This window comes from Orcinus orca, chromosome 2, assembly GCF_937001465.1.
Source record: "Orcinus orca chromosome 2, mOrcOrc1.1, whole genome shotgun sequence".
NCBI lineage: Eukaryota > Metazoa > Chordata > Mammalia > Artiodactyla > Delphinidae > Orcinus > Orcinus orca.
This window is the reverse complement of record NC_064560.1, coordinates 58,018,519-58,041,447: the sequence shown is the minus strand read 5'-3', so window position 1 is coordinate 58,041,447 and position 22,929 is coordinate 58,018,519. Positions and strand designations below refer to the sequence as shown.

General features: G+C 46.7%; 1 protein-coding gene across 1 annotated transcript in view; it reads right to left on the bottom strand.

The window, feature by feature from the left end:
• The window catches only part of ABHD17C (abhydrolase domain containing 17C, depalmitoylase), a 56,915-nt gene extending 38,545 nt beyond the window's left edge, over positions 1–18,370 (bottom strand). The window contains exon 1 of the mRNA XM_004278323.3: positions 17,330–18,370. Coding sequence (XP_004278371.1) covers positions 17,330–17,916 — 587 coding nt within the window. The 5' untranslated portion in view covers positions 17,917–18,370. The remainder of the gene's footprint in view (positions 1–17,329) is intronic.
• Between the last annotated feature and the right edge of the window lie 4,559 nt (positions 18,371–22,929).

The window sequence follows — 22,929 nt, the reverse complement described above, 5'->3', positions numbered from 1 at the left end:
TTTCACTTCCCATCTAAAAAGAGAACTCCTGCAATTCCGTAGGAAAAACTGGTCCAACTTAAAACGCTCAGGAATAAAACGCTGCTCTGTTATTTAAAATAGGTCGTAATGGCTCCTTAAAACCAATTTCGGGAATGAAAAACAGACGAATGAGAAAGAAAACTCAGTTGCACTTTTAAAAAAATAATAAAAATAAAAGGGTCAAATACAAAAAGACTATGTTGCCGGACCATCTGTACACGACTGCTTTATTTACAGACTGACAGAATCGTTAGAAAAGAAACTACAGAAGTAATTACTAATGGCAACACATTAAGAGAGGCAGCCCTGGAACATTTTTTAAAGTCTAAAGAAATACACTGAAGCCTTGCACTTACTACTTAACAGCCACGTGGGGTGATGTGAGTCATTTTCTCTCCCTCCACTTCCTTCTACCTTTGGATCAAGTGGGGGTAACAGTATCTGTCCTATCTTTCTCACAGAACTATTCTCAGGAACAAAGACAGTGTCTGTGATAGTGCTTTGGAGATTACAAAACCCTTGAGAGATACAGCAGGCTATTTCTCCAATCTTTGAAGGCGATCTACTATAAACTCTTTCATTTCTTTCCCTCTTCCTTTTCAGCTTTTTAAAAACCCATTTGATCTAACTTACATATAAAGCACTTTACACTGACTCATTTCTTGTTCATGACAAACACTACTACATATACTACTATCATTTCTCCATTTTACAGAAGAGGAAACTGAGGCACACAGGAAACAGCACAGGCAGGATTCAAACCCAGGCAGTCTGGCTGTACTGTCCTTGCTCTGCACCATGCAGCTCACCTAAAGTTATCGAGCGTTCTATTGACTAATCTTCAGCCATCTTCATTTTATCAGGATTCATAAAACAAAAGGCAACTTCGTGAGAACCATCTCATCCAAGTGCTGAAAGGAATTTGAGTAGACATCTCAGTAGAAAAGAATCATTTCTATTCTTCCTTTCATTTGATTTCCAAAGGTTCAGGAGACATTTTTTGTCTTCAAAATACTGTTAGACAAAAGTACAGAATTCTGTGTGTGTGTGTGTGTGTGTGTGTGTGTGTGTGTGTGTGTGTGTGTGTGTCTGTTGTGTCTGTGTCGGGAGTGGGGCAGTGTCACCTCCCTAAGGGTATTCAAAGTCATCTTTTAAATGCAAACTAAAAATGTTTTGGTACTATAGAAGATCTGGTAACAAGGCAAGACTGTACCAAGCATCTAGCCCAGTACCTGACACATCAGTCAATTTGTCGAAGGATTGTAATTTCTGAAAATATTAATTTCTCATCATGCTCAGATCCTAAAATTCTGAGAATAGAAATCAAAAAATATTAGGTAACGGTATTAATCTAGAGCACTGGTGTCTAAACTTTTCATCATGCACCCTTTTTCATAAAAATGAGAGCAGGTACTCCTGGTGTGTGTGTGTGTGTGTGTGTGTAGATAGATAAAAATTTATATGTACATTAGTGTTTTAAAACACTATATAAAATCTTATGAACATTTAAAACAAAAACATATATTGAAAAGTAGTAAATAATGAGCAGAAATATAAGTTCTGGTATTTTCTTTCTGCATCCCAATGTACAGTCTTGAGCACCTTGAAAGATACTCACCCCCTACCTACCCCATCACCTTGGGAGACTAGTTACATAGGGAATATTGCGAGATTTTAGAACAAGAGCTCCAGGGTCAGGATGCCTGGGTCCACATCTTGGCTCGCCTTTTAACTCTGTGTGACCCTGGGCAAGTCATTCATCTTTCCTGGTCCTCAGTTTTCAAATCTTTAAAATGGAGATAACAGTCCCCACCTCACAGATACGTTGATGCTTAAATAATGTAATGTGTGAAATGTGCTTAGCACAAAACAGCCAATCAATGAATGATGGTTAAACCAGAACTGACATTTAATGCAAACCTCCTTTTTATAAATGGAGAAAATGAGGCCCAAAGGCATTACCTGACTATCCAGGCCACACAGCTGGGTATCTCAATGGTTGCCTAGAAGCTACATCTCCTAGCCCCACACCAGTTCTCTTTTAACTGTACCCCACTAATTCTAGATAAAATGGAACATACCCCTGGGGGTCCCCAACTTATTCTCTCTTCACAACACTGATATTGAAAACAAGGGCCAAGACTCCAGTGCCTTTCCTTTGATAACTATTGGATATTAAATCTATTTAATATCTCCCTTAAACCTGTTCTCATATTGCAATCCATACTCCAATGGTGTGACACCACAGCACATCAGGAAAAGCTCGAGCCTGCAGCTAGCTCATCACACGCCTGAGTGCTAATACAGACAGCAAGAAGATATTGCTGGGGAAGCAGACAGCTAAGATCTGTGCATTTCAATGATGCAGATTTTTTCTTAAAAAAAAAAAAAATAAGACCTATTATAAAGTAATAATAAAAGAGTAAGGATGGGGCGTGGGTTGAAGTACAGATGCTACAAGAATGGCAGAATGTTGATAGCTGTTGAAGGTGGGTGATAAAGACATGGGGTTTATTTTAATATTTTATTTGCCTTGTATACCATAATAAAGTTAAAAAAAAAAAAAAAAAAACATGGCAAGGGAAAAAAAGTAGCTGGTGTAGAGGCCTCAAGGACCATGAGGAGATGAAGGCGATAGAGAGGCAGTCAGTGGACTTTGAGAGACATTTTTTTCCAAGTCTGCATTCTCTTAATTGTCAGCTGAGATGAAATATACAAATATTCCTCAATAACAATAACCACACCCACCTTTTCCAAGTCTTAGAAAAACATGAGATGGCCATCAATACAGGTATGGAGGACTGTGGGAATTCACTTTGATAGTAGACAGACTTGCATCCACTCTTGGCCCATCAATGACAAAAAAGACAAACATCCCCCCATTGCCTCTAAGTACCCCTCTACCCTTCTTGGAATGGTCCCACAGACAGGTGTCTCCGAAGAAAACAGCTCTGTCTTCCAGAAGGAGGGCCAGCCATGAGGAGGATCGGATGGCGGGCTGCCGGGAGGATCTCAGTTCCCAGGGTCCCTTATCGCCCCTCTCTCTCCCCTGGGCTGGGGTATACATTCACACCCAACCCAGGAAAGAGGCCTCAGCAGGAAGCTGGGGTGGCCACAGATACCTGAGGCCCAATCAAAGGAGATTAAGACTCTGAATCTTGAACCTGAAAAGAAAGAGGCCTCAGTACAAACACCACCCCTCAGTGATTCTCACCATTCCTTTGGCTGACACTGAAGGGTCTTCTGTACAATACACAGGGTGTTGTACTGGGGTCTCAGTGTGAGCCAAAAGAGTCAGAGCCTGGCCCTGTCCTCAAGGAGATGGCATTCTTGTACAAGAGTCAGACAGAACAAACCAAAAGACCAGGTGATAAGAGCTGGAGCAGACATATAATCAGAGCTCTGGGAGCGGAGCCGCCTGGATGGCAAGGCTCTGTAGGGGAGATGTGTCGCTGGGGGCGGGGGGGCGGATCCTGAACAGCCTGTGCTGGCCAGAGAAGGGCATTCCAGGTAAAGACACAGAAAGGCCAAGGCATATTTTTCTTTCATAAGCATACAGGCAGCAGTCTTTTACTCCAAGTAGCACTTTCCAGAAAAGAGGTGCTGACGGAAGAGAACAGCTCCTAAGAGGTTTAGATTCCAATTGTCTGGGCTGTTAATTAATTAACTTTGCAATCCTTTAGTAAAGGTGAAGATGGGAGGATAACTCAAAGATAATAAAAGAGTGGATTTTAGAAGATACAGATGCCTATAAAAGTCCCCCAGAAACTCTTGCCCCAGTTTCGTTCGGTTCAGAGAGAAAACACGTGGAAATAGACAGGCAGGAGGAATTATGCAAATTAAAACTGTAATCTTCACCACACTTAATCCTGCAAAAGTAATTATGGTGCCCTCACATTTTACACATCAAGAAACGCTGCCAGGATTTCCCTGGTGGTCCAGTGGTTAGGACTCCGCACTCCCAATGCAGGGGGCATGGCTTTGATCCTAGGTTGGGGAACTAAGATCCAGCATGCCGCACGGTGCAACCAAAATTGTAAATTTTTTAAAAAAAATTCTAAGGAGGAAGCAATTATGATACAACTGTGAGCCATTCTGGGGGTCCTCAAGCAACTTAAATGTCTCAGTATTCCTCAAATACAGACCACCCGCCCTTTGTACCAGGCCTGCTGATATAAAATGCTTTAATCCAGATCTACTAGATCAGAATCTCTGAGGGTGGGGTCCAGAATCCATTTTAGCAAGGCCCCCCAGGCATTTCTCACACTAAAGTCTGTAAACTCATAATCACCAAGTCATCCATTTATTTACTCAACACATATTCCATAAGCGCTCATTATTGGCCAGACAGCGCTGTCCCAGGTACGCACAGATGTAAGCTAGAGCTGGGCAGTGGATGGAGCGTATGGAGAAGGATGTGAGGTGTGGAGAGCGGGCTGTCGCAGGAAGCCCAGGGAAGCCCTAAAATGATTTTTAAATGAACTTGGAGTTGTATGTTTAATTGGAATACATTAGTTTTTCCTACTAAAAACATCAAGAAAACCCTAGAAAGATGTATTAAGAGCAGATGAAGCTGGGCTTCCATGGTGGCGCAGTGGTTAAGAGTCTGCCTGCCAATGCAGGGGACATGGGTTGGAGCCCTGGTCTGGGAAGATCCCACATGCCGCGGAGCAACGAAGCCCGTGTGCCACAACTACTGAGCCTGCGCTCTGGAGCCCACTATCCACAACTACTGAAGCCCACATGCCAAGAGCCTGTGCTCCACATCAAGAGAAGCCACCGCAATGAGAAGCCCGCACACTGAAAGGAAGAGTAGCCCCTGCTCTCAGCAACTAGAGAAAGCCCACGCGCAGCAACGAAGACCCAATGCAGCCTAAAATAAAAAATAAATAAATTTATTTGAAAGAAGATTTAAAAAATCATTTTATGTAGCCTTGTTATATGAAATGTTTAGAAATAATTAAACACGTAACTAGTTACATGTATGTACATATACATGTATGTAAATTTAAATGGTATGAATGTTATGACAATAGTAATCGTTAAACAACATAGCAACCAAAAACAGAGATTCTGAAATATCCTTGCATTATTTATGACACTAGGGATAACTCAAACTGTTTTAGTTAAACCAGCGCACAAGAATCTTGCTCTGGTATCACAGACCTTTGCAGTCAATATAATTATCACTGCACATGGTCTGGTTCTGTCTGTGACCATCACTAAGAACAGTTTTGGGTAAGCTGGAATTCTCATGAGATTACCAACTATAATAACAGAGGTGTCGGCCGGCAGAGTTATAATTACCGTCTGGAAACTCACTCTTTGTAGATATATTCTGAATACAGGCTTGCTTTACGTTTTCCCCCCAGTGTAACTGCCCAGGTTTCATTTTAACCGTTTAAAAATGTAAACTGAAGGAACAAACTAATAATCAGCACTGGAGGTTCCTTGTGCTCCTTTTTCATTTGACTCGGTTAACAAGTAACCTTGAGGTAGGGCTCCTCTCGGTGATTCAGCAAGTCAATGTCATGCAACAGTTAACAGTCTGAGCATTGAATGTGAATGACCTAGACTTCCTGGAAACAGAGGTCTCCAGTTTCACCATGGTGCCACGGTCCTTTAACACTCTGAAGTAAATCAATATTGTAGAAGTCATCAATGAGCTCCATTTCACACAGCCTTGAAAACTCAACAGGGATCTGAGGTACAAGGCGTCACGGAGCATTCATATTTTAGGAGGAAACGTGCATTCAGGTCCCTGGGCCAACTTTAGGAAAAAAAGATAACTCTTATCTGCTGAAGGCTGTCCCATTAAAAAAGAGCAACCAGAGGGCTTCCCTGGTGGCGCAGTGGTTGAGAGTCCGCCTGCCGGTGCAGGGGACGCGGGTTCGTGCCCCGGTCCGGGAAGATCCCACATGCCGTGGAGCGGCTGGGCTCCTGAGCCATGGCCGCTGAGCCTGCGCGTCCGGAGCCTGTGCTCCGCAGCGGGAGAGGCCACAACAGTGAGAGGCCCGCGTACCGCAAAAAAAAAAAAAAAAAAAGAGCAACCAGAATGTCCTAAGTGGTGGAGAAAGAGGGAGTTCCACTTCCTCGTTCTCCCCATCCCTGACTCTGTGTCTGAGAAGTCTCTGGTTCCGCCCAGAACACAAGCTCAGCTCCTGAGCAGCTAAGCCTGGAAACAGCAGGGCAGAGGGAAGGGAGCAAAGCAGGAAGCGTTTGCAAAGTAATTGCAAGGTGTTGGATTACAGGTAAGGTTTCTTCTCCTTTTAAGGTCTCCTTTGGGGATATAAACACCTTGGTAGATGAAGTGCTATCCGATTTAAAATACTAATGCACACCACTCCCCGGAGCCAAAACATCATACACAGAGCCCTCGAGGTCAGAGGAACAAATTCAAAGAGCCTCTTCCCCCTTAGCTGCAAATAAAACTAAAACTCCTCTACAGTTCCTCTATAGCCACGCCTATCAAGCTCCCTCGCCCTGGGTATTATTTACATGTATGGAGAAGGGGGAAGGGAGCAATTTCTTTAACACCTGATCTAAGCGTCTGGTCTACAGCATGATCTGAGCATTTGGTGATTACAGCTCTAATGCTCTCAACGATCTTAAACAACAACAGCTTCCCATTTTTTGTCCCCTGACTATGCGGAAAGCCTCGTGCGCTAGAGCATCTGACATGAGGTCGTTGTTGTTATTGTTATGATTGTTATGATTATTATGATGACCATGTAGGGGCAGAAAAGTTTTCCCTTCTTCCTTTCTAGGTTCTTTGGCTGGTCTACTAATTAAATTGAAAGAAGACAGATTAACAGGAGAAAGGCAAACAAAAGTTTAATAACAGGCATACGTGGGAAAGACCCAGGAAAACTGAGTAAGTCTCTGAAATGGCAGAAGTCTGCACCTTAAATATCATCTTCAGCTAAAGCAAAACAAGACTGCGGTGGCGATCAGCTCTGGGAGGTCACCAGGAAAAGCAGAGGAAACAAAGGTGCGGTTGTTATGCAGATTAAAGTCCTCATCTTCTGCACTGATAAGAGCTTCTAGAGATAAGGTCACGCCCCCTCCCCCCCAACTTCCTGGAGCAGCTGGGGAGACACCCTTACAAATGGAGATTTCCCTTACACATGTAAATGTCTCTTACAGAAAGGTAACTTCTGCTCGGGTTTTCCAAAGCTTCTCCTGTGGCTACAGTTTCTTAAAATAATCAGCCTCAAATAATCCTTCTGCCAAAGAGACACACGTTGCAGTGGCCAATTTTGCGCCCCTACGACCACCACTGTTATTACTTTAACTGAGGTTCAGAAAGGTTAGGAAACTTGCCTGAGGTCTAGCAGTTAATAAGTGGCCCAGGCAGGACCTAAACTCAGGTGTGTGACTCCAAAACCTCTGCCATGACCATTAGAAACATCAGAGAAAGTGAAGGCTGGCAGCCACACTCCTCTTGAGGTTACCCTTGAGGTTAACCCTGCCTGAGCTACTCTGATGTAAGAGCCACAAATCGGTTCCAGCAGTAAATCATCTCAATGAAGAACTGAATCATTAAATCATTTCAAGGTGGGGATCTCTTGTGACTCGGCGACACAGGAGTCCGCTGGCCCCTGCAGAGTTGGGGGCCTCCCTCTCCCCGCCCCCTTCACCCACTGCCTCCCTGTCTCCTTTGCCCCAAGGGAGGTGCAGAATTCCGTCCACACCACAGACCGTTTGCACAGCAGCCCCCGTTGCAGGGCGGATGGTGCATCTGCTGCAGGGCAGAGAGGGGGGCGGCAACTCGAGAGAAGAGCCCTATTTTTCCACAGTCTTCCGTTTCCAGGCTCACAAAGGGAACCACACGCCGGTCATGAGGCAACCATGTCAGTGGTCTACTGACCTGGTTTAAGGTCTCTTAATTATGATCTATTCTTCAAGGTCCGTGCTCTCTGGCCAGTCACAGGCTGGGGCACACAGGGCCTGAGTGAAGAGTGGAGACGGCCCCGGGCAACCCCCTCCAGAAGTGCTAGTGATGGCTGTGCGGGGCAGTGCCCATCCCAGCCACAGCCCCACCTTATCCCCAAGGAGGGAGCCCTGTTCACTTACAACGCCTCGGCCCCAGCCATCACTATCCCGGGGTACAACTGGGGGACTCAAGAATGGGAACGACGCTACTATATATAAAGTAGGTAATGAATGGGAACCTACTGTATAGCACAGGGAACTCTACTCAGTGCTCTCTAATGGCCTATATGGGAAAAGAATCTTAACAAAGAGAGGATATATGTATATGTATCGCTGATTCACTTTTCTGTACACCTGATACTAACACAGCGTTGTAAATCAAATATACTCCAATAAAAATTTTTTACAAAAGAAGAAGAATGGGAACGAGGTTTCTAGAAGCCAGAGGGAGACCAGTTCCTGGGCAGCTGAGTCGGGGGTAAGCACAGCTGGGGTGAAGTTGATGCGCAGAGACCAGGAACAGGGAAGAGGCTTGCTGTAGAAAGAGCAATGGACCAGGCATGCAGAGAGAAGGAGCTGGGAGGCACCAGCTCACACAGAGGAAGCTGAGAGCGTGAGGGCCAAGGGCCAAGACGGCTTTCGAGTCCCCAGCTTCAGTCCCCGGGAGGCTCAGGAATCTTGCAAGTATGAACATGGCTGTGTCCTCTCAACAACTACTCCCCATCTTGGTCCACGCTAACGGGTTCCTGGCCACCAAAGACCTTCAACTAAAACCATCTATATACGCGTATAAAAAAATCTTCCCTAGCATATACTCTTTTCTTCAAGTGTTAACCAATTGTAATTGTGGCCAATCTTTAACTGAAGTTTCTAAGTGAGTGCATCTCAACCCTGGCTGCACACGTGCACGCACAGAAGCACACACACGTGACTGAATACATGCTCACTTATATATATGTACACACACAGATACACACACATGAATGTGTCTAGATACACACACACACACACACACACACACACACACACACACACACACACACACACACTCTAAGATAAAATCTACCTGGAACTGCTGAAGGGCAGCCAGGGTTGAGATCCACTGTAGAGACTTGAATCCACCAAGTTTCTCCGTGTAGTCAGGGAAAGCAAATTCAAAAACATGAGGTACTTCCTCTGAAAATCATGAAACACAGCCTTACTTAAAGAAGGCACCTCAGAAGCCATGTACAGTAAGTCCCTACATATGAACCAGTTCCGGTCCGAGAGCATGTTCGAAACAAGTCCAACTTGTTCATAAGTCCAAAAAATTTAGCCTAGGTCCCCAACTAACACAGTCGGCTCTATAGTACTGCATTGGAATAGGTTTATAATACTTTTCACACAAATAATACATAAAAGAAACACAAAAAATAAAGAAAACATTTTGACTCTTAACAGTACGGTACCTTGAAAAGTACAGTAGCACAGTACGACAGCTGGCATCCAGGGGCTGGCATCGAGTGAACAGGCAAGAAGAGTTACTGACTGGAGGAGGGAGAGGAGGTGGGAGATGCTAGAGCTGAAGGATCGTCAGCAACAGGAGACGGAGGGCGAGCTGCAACGTCACTCACACCTGACGTGGATGGCACAGGTTCTGGTTCCTTGCTAGAACCAGATGCACATTCGCATCTTTGAAAGCTCGCAACTTGAGGGTTCGTATGTAGCGGACTTACTGTAGTTGAATCCCTTGCTTTTAAAACAATGGAATGTAAAGCCCAGAAGTGTGGAGCGTCTCCCTGCATGAGTGACATCATGGATTAGAGGGACTGCTGGAATTAGAACTAAGTTCCCTAGTTCAAAAAGTTTTGTGTACATCTAATTTTCGCAAATTAAGTCTTTTACAAATCAGCAAACTTATTATTTAAAGCAATCCTGAAAAAAAAATCATTCTGATATCCAATTCACGATCTCCTAAGTGTATCTGTGTTGAGACTTTGGATTCTTGTACCTGAAGCTTCTTCTTTTTTTTTTTTTTAACATCTCTATTGGAGTAGAATTGCTTTACAATGGTGTGTTAAGTTTCTGCTGTATCACAAAATGAATCAGCTATACGTATACATATATCCCCATATCCCCTCCTCTTGCGTCTCCCTCCCACCCTCCCTATCCCACCCCTCCAGGCGGTCACAAAGCACCGGGCTGATCTCCCTGTGCTATGCGGCTGCTTCCCACTAGCTATCAGTTTTACATTTGGTAGTGCGTATATGTCAATGCCCCTCTCTCACTTCATCCCAGCTTCCCCTTCCCCCTCCCCGTGTCCTCAAGTCCATTCTCTATGTACATGAAGCTTCTTAAAATGGAGCAGATTTATGGCCTCCAACACTAGCGTAAGCAAAATCCAATAGAGAAGGTAAATCTGCTGCCACGATGAACAGTAAAATTCCTGAAGCCAGACTCTGGAGTCTTATGCGGGGTTATTAATATGGGTACAGTAGTTACTAAATTTGGAGAGAGGGAGGGAAGTGAAAGCAGTAGCAGAAGGTCGGGAGTGAACTTAAGGGTTTGCTCTAAGTGACCTCACGACAGTATCATTCTAAAGACTTCTTCAGAAAATTAAAAAAAAAAAAAAAAGAGGGGGCTCTTCCACTAGTGCAATATGCCATTGCACTAGTAGAGTTTTCAGACTGAATTTTAGAAAACTGAGCCTCCAAGATTGCCCTAAATAAAAACAGGAAGAGAAAACCCATTAAGGAGTTATTGACCATTAACACAGAAACATGGAAAGGCTTGTCAGATCTTTGGCATCTGGGTTACTAGAGGAAAGTAAGGCCCCTCAAAAAATAGAACCATGGGAAAGTAAGCTTTGGTGGGATAGGGGTGACAGCGCAGATTCTGTTGTGCTAGAGGAAGAAATCCTGCCTGATGGCATGGCGAGGGCAGCCTGAAGAACCAGGTACAGCCCGAGGGCACTGGAGAAGGGCGGTGGGGACATTAAAGAAAAGGCTCTAAAGTGAACCCCCAAAACACACGTCACCAATGTCAGTTTCGAAAGGTCTCTTCTTAGGAGTTGCGTTCTTCCTAATGGGATATTTTCACACTGGCTGCCTTGAACTGCACGCTGATATTCTATTTCCATTCTAGAAAGATCATTGTGCATTCACATAACACATTATTTATAACACATTCTGTTTTCCTTGTCGCTAATCAGTCAAACTCGGGAAGAAATCATGAGCATTCTTCCTTTAATGGCACCATGGAATTAATTCCCTCTGAGAAAACTGAGAATAAAGAAGTTAGGTCATTAAATTCAACACTCTCGGGAAAGTAGTAACTGTTTTGCTGCTCCCAGGAGAAATCCATCCTGAGTCGTAACTGTAAACAACATTCACAACCAACAGAAGAAGGTTCTTTTCAAGGCACTCACTACCTGAGGATACCCACGACAGCCTTCCCATGACTTAGGGATTTTCCAATTACGGATCCTGTGAATCACAGATGCAAAAGTTATAAAAGAGCAACACACGGCTACATATTCAAAATGCCTCTAAAATTTAGTCCATCCTTTCACACAAAAAAGACACAGTTTGAGATTAACGATACTCAAGCAAACCTTAGTGTCTGGTACAATCACAGTATCAATATATGTGTGTTCAACGGTTAATGGTTTATTACCTGAAAGAATGAATGAGTGAAAGAAACAGTAAGTCTCTTGTAACTTGTCTTTTGTACCCAGGCATTTAAAGTTCTTTTTTTAACCCCAGCCTCTCGGCTTGCGGGATCTTACATCTTAGTTCCCTGATCAGGGATCAAACCCGGTCCTGGCAATGAAAGCGCAGAGTCCTAACCAAGAGACCGCCAAGGAATTCCCTGAAAGTTCTTATTTACCTTCCTCTCTCTGCATTTGCTTTCTCTGATGAGGTCAATTTCTCTGCCAGTGTTACCAAATGCCTCTCTCGTCCACAGTCATTGCACAAAACCACTTCTGTAAATGGTGATGGGAAACACTAATAACATATTGAATCATAAATGCCTCTACTCTCCTGTTTCTCTAGATCAAAATGTTCCAGCCAAAATTCTAACTTACACCTCATCCTCTGGGTTATTTGCTTGTTTGGGTTTACACCTTCAAATCAGCTTGATTCACTCCCTCTTGAATCACAGGTCCCAATTCCGCAGCCTAAATCAGCTTACATCCGAGAAGACCCCTGAAGGATGTGTGCTGAGGCGGCTTAATCCGCCTACTTAATCCCACCTTAACCAACAGGCAGCCTTTACTGCACAAATTAATCACACCAGCTCAAATGACGACACTACCCTCCAATAAGGCTACATTGATTTTCACAGTGTCCTTCCTACAAATATTTCTAAGTGATTCCATTCCATTCCCTCAATTGCTCGGAGTCACAACATGCTTATAAAGTGTATTAGTAACTCAAATGTAAAACATGCCCTAACCTTCAAGGCCTCCACCATGTTTAGATTCTCAACTGTCTCTGTTCTAAAACCAACTTTCGAGGGGCTTCCCTGGTGGCACAGAGGTTAAGAATCCACCTGCCGGGCTTCCCTGGTGGCGCAGTGGTTGAGTCCGCCTGCCGATGCAGGGGACACGGGTTCGTGCCCTGGTCCGGGAGGATCCCACATGCCACGGAGCGGCTGGGCCCGTGAGCCATGGCCGCTGAGCCTGCGCGACGGGAGCCTGTGCTCCGCAATGGGAGGGACCACAACAGTGAGAGGCCCACGTACCACAAAAAAAAAAGAATCCAGCTGCCAATGCAGGGGACACGGGTTCGAGCCCTGGTACGGGAAGATCCCACAAGCCACAGAGCAATTAAGCCACTAAGCTGTGCACTGCAACTACTCTACAGCCCACAAGCTACAAGTACTAAGCCTACGTGCCACAGCTACTGAAGCCCGTGCGCCTACAGCCTGTGCTCTGCAACTGCAACAGGAGAAGCCACCGCAATGAGAAGCCTGCGCATCGTAACGAAGAGTAGCCCCCGCTCGCCGCAACTAGAGAAAGCCCGCGCACAGCAACAAAGACCCAATGCAGCCAAAAAATAAATTAATTAATTAAAAATAAATAAAATAAATAAAACCAACTGCCGGTAGGCTGAATATTGTGTTTGTGTGTGTGTGTGTGCGTGCGCACGCACGCGTGCATGCATGCACATGTCCCATATGTTGAAACCTAACCCACAGGGTGATGTTATTAGGAGGTGGGGTTTTTGAAAGGTGACTAGGTCATGAAGGTGGAACCCATATGAATGGGATTAGTGCCCTTATAAACCAGCCCAAGAAAGCTCCCTTGCCCCTTCCACAGTGTGAGAAAACGATGAGAAGTCCGCAATCAGAAACAGGGTTCTCACCAGAGCCTGACAATGCTGGCACCCTGATCTCAGACTTCCAGCCTCCAGAACTGAGAAATTTGTGTTGCTTTTAAGCCACCCAGTCTATGGTACTTTGCTACAGCTGTACGAACCTAATAAAACACCAACTTACTTCTTCCATGCTGAGTCCATGCTCTCCCTGGCTCTTTCAAATCCCACCTCTCTTCTACACCCTTGTCAGTCATTTTTCAAATGCTTAAAATAATCATCTATTGGCCAAATAGCAATGACCACCTTTTTGCCTTAGAATTTACTTCCTCCCCAAACCCTTATTTTAGATTACTGGCCCACTCTACTGCTCATCATTTAGGGAATTTGCTACCTTTACCCATGGAAATACTAGGTGGTATTTGTGTTTGAAGTCCTCCATCAAGGACTGGGCAGCTCACTGGAGCATGCACAGATAGTAATGGAGAAAGGACGAAGAGAAATACAAAAGGGTTACTGTCACTCTTCTGTTCAATACAGATACTTCAATGTTGCAAACATGGGCATATAATAGATACAAAGTGGATCAGACCTCAAGCCAACACATTGTAACCCCTTTCTTTGCCTATGGTTATGCCCATGGATATCAAACCCTAGAGGTAAAACAGATGCAAATCTTTGTAAGAAAATTAGGAAAATTTGAATCTATCCCATCTACTTATGGGGCACCCATATGTGCAACCCATTAAACGAACATTTAATGAGTGTCTCTTATCTTAAGGCACTTTGCCGGTTGTTGGGAAAACAGAAGACAGGGAGGCCTTGCCCTCAAGGAACTTTCAACTTAGTGGGATGCAGTCACACAACAGGACACAGCAACACAGTGTGATAAGTGCAGGTAAAGGAGCTGAGTACCAGGTGCACAGGAATACCAAGGGTCCCAGACCCCAGTCAGGATCCAGACAGGATAGAGAATTCAGGGCATAGGAAAGGGGCATATACAAAAGGCCGGGTGTGAGTATGAGGAGGGAGGGCAAGTACTGGGCTGGGTACTTTGGGGGATGCACGGCACTGACACACACATCTTACATTCCTCCTGGGGGAATAACACCTGAGTGCTGAGATGGAGATGACTTAGGACAGGGTGGGCTCTCCAATCAGTGTTCGGAGCAGTGTTCTGAGTGTCTCTTCTCATCAGGAGATCAGAAAAGAGAAAAATCCCCAAGGAAGACATGAAGGCTGGGGGTGCAAAACGGGATCTGAGGCAGCCGCGGAACAATGGGTACATGGGGCGGTGGGGGGGGGAGATCCTGCTGCCGTGGCAATCACCTGAATGGAGCTGTACATGGGCAGAGAAGAGGGCATCTTCCAGGCAAGGTTAGAGCAGAAAAACTACAGAGAGCCGAGAGGAGGTGGTTAAGGGACTGCTTAGCTTCTGAGTCAAGTAACTCCTAGCCTATTAGAATAACAGAGACATGTAAATGCACCTCTAGAGAAATCTGATGAATAGGACTGCATGGTGTGGAAAGAGTACTAAACTAGCAGTCAAGAGACCTACCGCTCTTCCCCAGTTCTCCGTCAAATGAGGGTGCACAAGGACAGTGTCCATACATGATATGGGAAATAAACTTAGTCCTTTACAACCAGCATTCTTTTTCTTCTTCTTTAAAAAAAAAATAATATGAAATAAAACAGAACATAGTGGGACTGCCCTGGTGGCGCAGTGGTTAAGAATCTGCCTGCCAATGCAGGGGACATGGGTTCGAACCCTGGTCCGGGAAGATCCCACATGCTGCGGAGCAACTAAGCCCGTGCGCCACAACTACTGAGCCTGCGCTCTAGAGCCCGCGAGCCACAACTACTGAGCCTGCACACCACAACTACTGAAGCCCTTGTGCCTACAGCCTGTGCTCCGCAACAAGAGAAGCCCCTGCAATGAGAAGCCCATGCACCACAACGAAGAGTAGCCCCCGCTCGCCGCAACTAGAAAAACCTCGCGCGCAGCAACAAAGACCCAACACAGTCAAAAATAAATAAATATATTTATTTTTTTAAAAAAAATAGTCTGCATGTGTATTGCCCACAGGCAAAAATATTGTTTTGTGAGACACTTGCTTCTGATATATAGACACAGATGTGTATGTGTGCACTTGATCTAGATGTAAAATGTGTTTCTTATTGTGGGGTCACAATCCAAAAAAGTTTGAAAAACACAGGACAAGAAGATGTGAAAGGTTTCTTCAAATCCTAAGATTCTCACTTAGCCTTTAAGTTCTAACCTATTTTACAGGTGAGTAACTCAATCTAGACATGAGTTCTGGTATAAAGTTGAATAAATTCCGGGCAAAGTTAAGCTATACCAGCACATAATTCAAAATTTAACCTTACCTAAAACAATGCCCTTAATTAAATTAAATATGACAAGTCTCCAGGAAATAACTATGCCTCACATATGTTGTAACACAGACACACCTGCATATTCAGAGCAAAGGGTTAGCCTTACATCTGAAAGGATTTCATTCTAATCCAGACACGCATATCTGAAAGGATTTCATTCTAATCCAGACAGGCACATACAGGAACAGTGTTCTGCAGAAATTTTATCATAAAACCTATTCAAGGTAGGATTTTAATGTTTCACTTTAAAAAGATCTAATGCCAACCCTTATTTCTAATACCTTTACCAACAGCAAATTCTAGCAATCTATTGATTGTGTGTGACACACATACTTTTGAAACCCTTTACTGGAACAGGTGGCTTTTTAACTTGTAGATTCTGACTCAGTGTCTCTGCCTATGGTACCATCTCAGCCTAAACCACTTTCAAAAAGCTATCACCCAAATGAACTCCTTCAGGAGAACGTGAATAAGCAACTTATTAAATCCTAAGTACTTCCCTGTTGGACAAGTCATTTTCCCGGAAAGGCACAGGGTAATTTATGAGCATATGTATGGAGACAAAAATCACTAATGTTGGCAGTCTGTATGAGCCGAGCAAACATTTTAGATAAAGACTATACGTGTCAATAGCCATAACAGTGCCAATTCAACTTATTCTGGGGACTCTTTCATCTGAAGCAATCGGATGTCATAGGAGACATGATCTCAGGTATTTTCACCATCCCTGCTACCAGGTGGCTGGGGCAAAAACATAGATACCCAAACCGGACCACAAACAGGTGACACGACTTGCCCACTTACCAGACTTCTGCCTCACTCGGACTAACACTCAAGTTTTGTTTGCTGGTCTTACTAGGTCTAGCCCTGAAACCACGCCCCCAATTTCTGCCTTGCACATAAAAGGCCCTTCCTCGATAAAATACTTTGTCGTTCTCCTCTGAATGCTAACTCAAGGTCAAGAGATTCCCCAAACCCTGTAACGTAAGATTCCAACTCATCCTGGGTTTTTACTGAGGCTCTGAGGAAGATGCCAGGCCCACAGGCACGAGCTAACTCCCTGCCCGCAGTGCCAGCTACTCAGCCCCACCAGGAGGCAAACTTCACACCACCCGACCCTGCGGCTGACTCCACGGATGCCCAGACACGGCCCCGCCGAGCACTTTACAACCGGAACGTCTTTTGGAAGTCTTCCCGTCTCGCCCCCTGATTTTACAAGGAAGGAAACAGAGGTATGAGACTCGCGCGCCTTACCCAAGGTCACTTCAGCCTGAGGACCTCCAGCCTCTGGCTGCCAGCTCACACAAACTAAACGCGAACCAAGCTGTTTCTGCCCGGTATTTAAGCACCCCAACGTTGCCACTTGCGGTAACCAGAACCACAAAAGACCCAGCCGGTGGATCGGGGGCACCCGGGCGCGCCAAAGCAGGCAAAATTCTCCGAGTCCGAACTCTCCAGGAACCCGAGGGCTGGCGGAGTTTTTGGAGGGGGTGAGAGAAAGCCAGGGAGCGAGAAGAAAAGAGAATCCACGGCGGCCGCGGGGCGGCGGGTGGGGTGGGGGGTCTCTGCTCGCCCACAGCCCCGGACGAGGGGCCCCTTTCCTCTCAGGCCGCCCCAGGGACCCGCAGCCCGCCTCCCCGCAGTGGCAGGCCAGGCCTGGCGACCGCCGCCGGGCTCACCGGGTGCGTAGCGCCTGCCACGCGGCGTCGATGTCGGCGTAGAGGTTCTTCTCGGAGGGCTTGCCCGAGCTGACGCCGTAGCCCGAGTAGTCGTAGGAGAAGATGTTGCAGTTGATGCGCGAGCCGAGGCCGATGTAGAAGCTGCACATCTGGCCGAGGTCCACGGCGTTGCCGTGCGAGAAGAGCAGCGTGTAGCGGCTGGAGGGCGCGCAGCGCACGAACATGCAGCCGAGCCGGTTGTCCCGGGCCGTGCGCGAGAAGAAGACCTCGACGGCGTCCAGCTCGCGCTGCGAGTACTGCCAGTCGGCGCGCTCGCTCAGGTGCAGGCTGCACGCGCCGGGCCCCGAGCCCGCGCCCTCCTCGGGCTGCTGCGGCGCCGGCTGGGCCGCGGCGGTGGCGGCGGCGGCGGCCGAGGCCGGGGCGGGGGCGCCGGGGCTGCGCTGCTCGGGCGCCAGCACCGTGTAGGTGGGCTCGGGCGGCAGGAAGGCCAGCTTGGCGGCGATGCGGCTCGGGCAGGGCGGGCAGCAGAAGAGCCAGCACAGCTCGCCCAGCGAGAAGCCGTTCATCCTGGGGCCTGGCTCGGGCATCGGGGCGGCCTCGAGCCCGCCGCCGCCAGTACGGCAGGCAGGCAGGCAGGCTGGCTCGGGTGCGAGGGCGGGCGGGCGCGCGGCGAGGAGCGCGCGAGCAGAGCACGGAGGGCGGCTGCTGCCCGCCCGCCCGGCGGCAGGAGGACGGGGGGAGGGGAAGTGCAGGAGGAGGGAGGCGGGGCCGGCCCGGCGGGCGCCGAGCTTAGAGTCGGGGTGGGTCAGCGGCGGCCCCGCGGGCCGGGCGAGGCGCGGGCGGCTGGGGCCCGCGCGCTGCACACAAAGCGGGCGGCGGCGGCGGCCATGCCGGCTCGAGCGCACCGCCCCCAGGCCCCCGCTCCCGCACGACCGCCGCCGCCGCCGCCACTTCCGGGTTACCGAGCGCCCGCGCCCCGGCCGGGCCCTGGCGCCGGGCTCGGCATCTGGGCGGGGCTCCCCGGCCACCTCCTCCGACTCCGCGTGTGAGGGCGCGGGCACCTGCTCTGGCCTGGGAAGCGAGTCCTCCTTCCCGGGACGGACCGGGGCCCGGAGCATGGGGCGCCCGGCTTAGGGGTCTGCGTGGGGGGCAAGGGGGCAGATCCCCAGAGGGGGCCCTGGAGGGGGCGCCGGCACCTTTAGCCCCCTGGGAAGCACGACCTGGGGCCGACAGGGGCTCTCCGGGAGCGCAGGGACCCGGAGGAGCGGGGCACCTGGGCTTAGGCACGTGGGGCAGGTGGGCCGATCCCCAGGCCGGACAGTGGAAGTGGCGCGGGTATCCTCCCCGATCGGACCATTCCCCTCTCTCCCCTCCCCCTGAAATTCCCTTCCTCCAATCCAAGTTTTCTCATGCATGGAGGTTCTTGGGAATCTATTGAAAATTTAACGAGTGGAAGAGAGTTGGAATGAACCTGAAATACTTGACTCTTTGGGTCCATGGTGCTTTCTGAACTGCCTCTTCCCAAAGTCTCAGGACCATAAAGGGTACTGGTGGTGTGGGATAGAGCGGCGATCGCTGTATTTCCGTGTTACAGGAGGCTGTTTCTGCATATGTATTGCTTTCCTAGGGACATGACTGGGCCTTTAGTAAATCCCTGTATCTATAAAAGTCAGCTACTATAACAGGGCCGCACTGTATAGTTAGCAATATATTACGTGGCCGTTGTCATTTCTAATCCCACGGGCAGTAGATTTTCTAGTAGCAGCTAGGCGTCCTTTACAGTGCTAGTTTCTCAAGGCTTGTTTCTCGGGCCCCGGATTTTTAATGGTCTTAATCAGGAAAGATTTTATAATGATTTAAATCCATTGTAATCTTGGCATGCACCTTTAAGTGATTTTTCCCCCCTCCAAATATTACTCTCAGTGCCTTGAGACTGAGTAAGCTCCGGTGCCAACTTTGCAGAGCCTTCTATCCTTCCTTTCTCCTCCTGAATTGGCAGCTAAATTCTCTTTCAGGAATTGACAGGAGATACCCCTCCTGGACTGCCAGCAGGGCAGCTAAACACATGGAGGTTGCCAGCATCACCACTCTGGATCTGTTGTTTTAACTCACAGACATCCAGGAGAATTTAAACATCGTTGTGGCTTTTGTGGAAGGTGTTTTTTAAATTTATTTATTTATTTTTTTGTGGTATGCGGGCCTCTCACTGTTGTGGCCTCTCCCGTTGCGGAGCACAGGCTCCGGACGCGCAGGCTCAGCGGCCATGGCTCACGGGCCCAGCCGCTCCGCGGCATGTGGGATCTTCCTGGACCGGGGCACGAACTCGTGTTCCCTGCATCGGCAGGCGGACTCTCAACCACTGCGCCACCAGGGAAGCCCCGAAGGTGTATTTTTTTTTTTATTTATTTATTTTATTTTTGCGGTACGCGGGCCTCTCACTGTTGTGGCCTCTCCCGTTGTGGAGCACAGGCTCCGGACGCGCACCGCTCCGCAGCATGTGGGATCTTCCCAGACCGGGGCACGAACCCATGTCCCCTGCATCGGCAGGCGGACTCTCAACCACTGCGCCATCAGTCGAAGGTGTATTTTTGAGCACCTTCATCTAAATGAATTTACCCATACTGATTTCTTTTTTCTTTCTTTCTTTATTTGGCTGTGTTGGGTCTTCACTGCTGCACACGAGCTTTCTCTAGTTGTGAGCAGGGACTACTCTTCGATGCGGTACACGGGCTTCTCATTGTGGTGGCTTCTCTTGTTGCGGAGCACAGGCTCTAGGTGCACAGGCTTCCGTAGTTGCAGCACGCAGGCTCAGTAGTTGTGGCTCACGGGCTCTAGAGCACAGGCTTAGTTGCTCTGCGACATGTGGGATCTTCCCAGACCAGGGATCGAACCCGTGTCCCCTGCATTGGTAGGCAGATTCTTAACCACTGCACCACCAGGGAAGTCCCCATACTGATTTCTATAACCTTCAGGACCTGGTTTTAAAAGATTATTTCTTCACTAAAATATTAATAGTTATTAAATGTTTTTGAAACTGTCCAAAAACTTGGGCTAAAGAAAACTTGGTTGGCAAAGCCTGTTCAGACTAAATATTTGAAGTCTTATTTTAACGTTATTTGCACTTGGTGATGTTTCACCCCAAACCAAATTTTATCTTCTGGAGATTAGGTTTCCCTTTCTAAAAAGCTTTATAACTTGCTACTGTTTAGGCACTTTGTTTCTTGTATTCAACATATACTGATGTAATGTTTTTCATGCTCACAGCACCTAAAATGTTAGAACTTTTGTGCTGAAGCTATAAAGATAAGATAGCCCCTGCTCTCAAGTACCTTACAATTTAATTAAAGTATTGGCAGAAGATTCAGAACACTTTTCCCCATGCATTCAAAACAAAACAAAACAAACAAACAAAAAAACCCCCAAATCCCTGTAAAAGCTAAGGAAATGGTTTTGAATCCTGGTTCCATGGTGATATTTCTGTGGGAAGGTAAGGTGATAGCCAAGTGTGTTACTCCCTAGTCTTATTCAGAATAAAATAGGATTTGGGGAACTGAAATGAAAAAGGGTTTAACATGCCCCTTGGTCAGTCTTTCTCCAATACTGCTCTCCTCATCTGTCTTTTGATGGGACTTGAATAGCATGGCAGTTCATGAAAGAGTGAGAGCCCCAAGTAGGTGTGTCTAACGTGCAGCTGGTGGAAGAGACCAGCTTTATATTCCAGATGGCCTGGTAATAGTAGTGTTAATATTGTTAGGAAAATTTTAAAGTCAGATATTTGTTTTTTTACATCCCTAAAGGATTTGTGGAGTGTCATGGAGTATAATACCAATAAATAAATAAATAAATAAATAAATAAATAAATAAAAGCCTGGTTTTTATTTTCATCCTCTTGGAAGGCTACACAGAGGTGGATTCAAAGAGCATTTATTGTGGGAGGGAGATGCAAGAGGGAGGAGATATGGGCATATATGTATACGTATAGCTGATTCACTTTGTTATATAGCAGAAACTAACACACCATTGTAAAGCAATTATACTCCGATAAAGATGTTAAAAAAAAACAGAGTATTTATTTCCCTGGAGAGGTATGTTGGTTCAGGTTTGTGGGAATATTAAATTGAGACCCTTTTTTAAATGAAATTGCCCATATTGATTTCAATAACCTTCCAGACCTGGTTTCAAAAGACCATGTCTTCACCAAAATCATTTTTAGATGTTTTTGAACTATTCAAAAACTTGGCTAAAGAAAAATCTGGTTGACAAAGACTGTTCAAACTATGTATTTGAAGTCTGTTTTTAAGTTATTCAAACTTCATGAAGTTTCACCTAAAACCAAAATGTTATCTGTGCCATAGAATAGAGCTCCCAAATGTTTCTCACCCCATGCCACACACAGTCATGGTCAAGTTTGTGTGGCCCCTTGAGACAATGCCCCCTCCCACCTGGGGGGCTCAGCCTCCCCAGACAGAAGGGGTTCAGTATCTGCACACCTCTCACACCCACAACAAATGTGGCAGCGTGCCTTGGCATATTGGTTGGAGAACTTCAACATGCAGCACAGGAAGAATAAATTTGCCCTATAGAATGCAGAAGTCAGGGATTACTAGCTGTTCACTTTGACTTTAAAGAATGTCTCTTTGGCTCTTCCAACATTCTGGTAGAGAAAGACGTAAGTTTGGGTCTAGATCAGCAAACGTATTTACTAGCTACTTACCATGATTCGGTCACTGAGCTGATGTGCAGAATGCAAAGGTGGCTAAGACACAGTCCCTCCTGCCCTCAACAAGCTCATTGGTCTGCTGCTCAGACTAACTCTGCATCCTGCTAAGCCAGTCTGGGTCAGTAAACTAAACGATATTCCAAGTAGCTAAATGCCTTGGTCTCAAATTATTTAGTATTGGCCCTTTACACATTGAACTTTTCTACCAGATCCGTCCGCTTGATTTTGAGTGGGTCGAGATGGCCTCAGTTGTGTCAGCAGTGTAGAGGAGAATGAGCCATTTTTCACTGACCATAAGAGGAGGATATTTATGCTTCAAAACTGAATATGGTGGTTTCGATGGAAGGTAAAAGAGAAATCTAAGATACATTGCCCCCCAGGAATTCCCTGGCGGTCCACTGGTTAGGACTCGGTGCTTTCACTGCCAGGGCCCTGGTTCAATCCCTGGTCGGGGAATTAAGATCCCGCAAGCCGAGTGGCACAGCCCAATTAGGGAAAAAAAAAAAAAAATGAGTGCCCTGTTTTACTTTTGCTTTTCTTTTCTTTTTTTTTAAATTTAGGACTGGATGCTCTGTGAGGGCAAGGATCATACCTAGTTTGGTCACCACCGTTTCTTCCATGCCTGGTTAAAAGAAGATGCTCAGTAAATATTTATTAAATTGATCAAGTAAAGAATGAGTGAGTGATTTAGTGAGTGCATCAAGAGATCAAGACTGTACCTTCTGTCTTGGGCAGTATTATTGAAGGACAGGCTTTGTGGAAGACACAGAAGTCCAAAGCCCATGCCAGCATCCCCCTGCAGGAATAGACTACACACGTCCTCCGTCTAAGGAGTTGCGGCATTCTCCCCATCTTTCTTATCAACAGAGCTCAGGTTTTG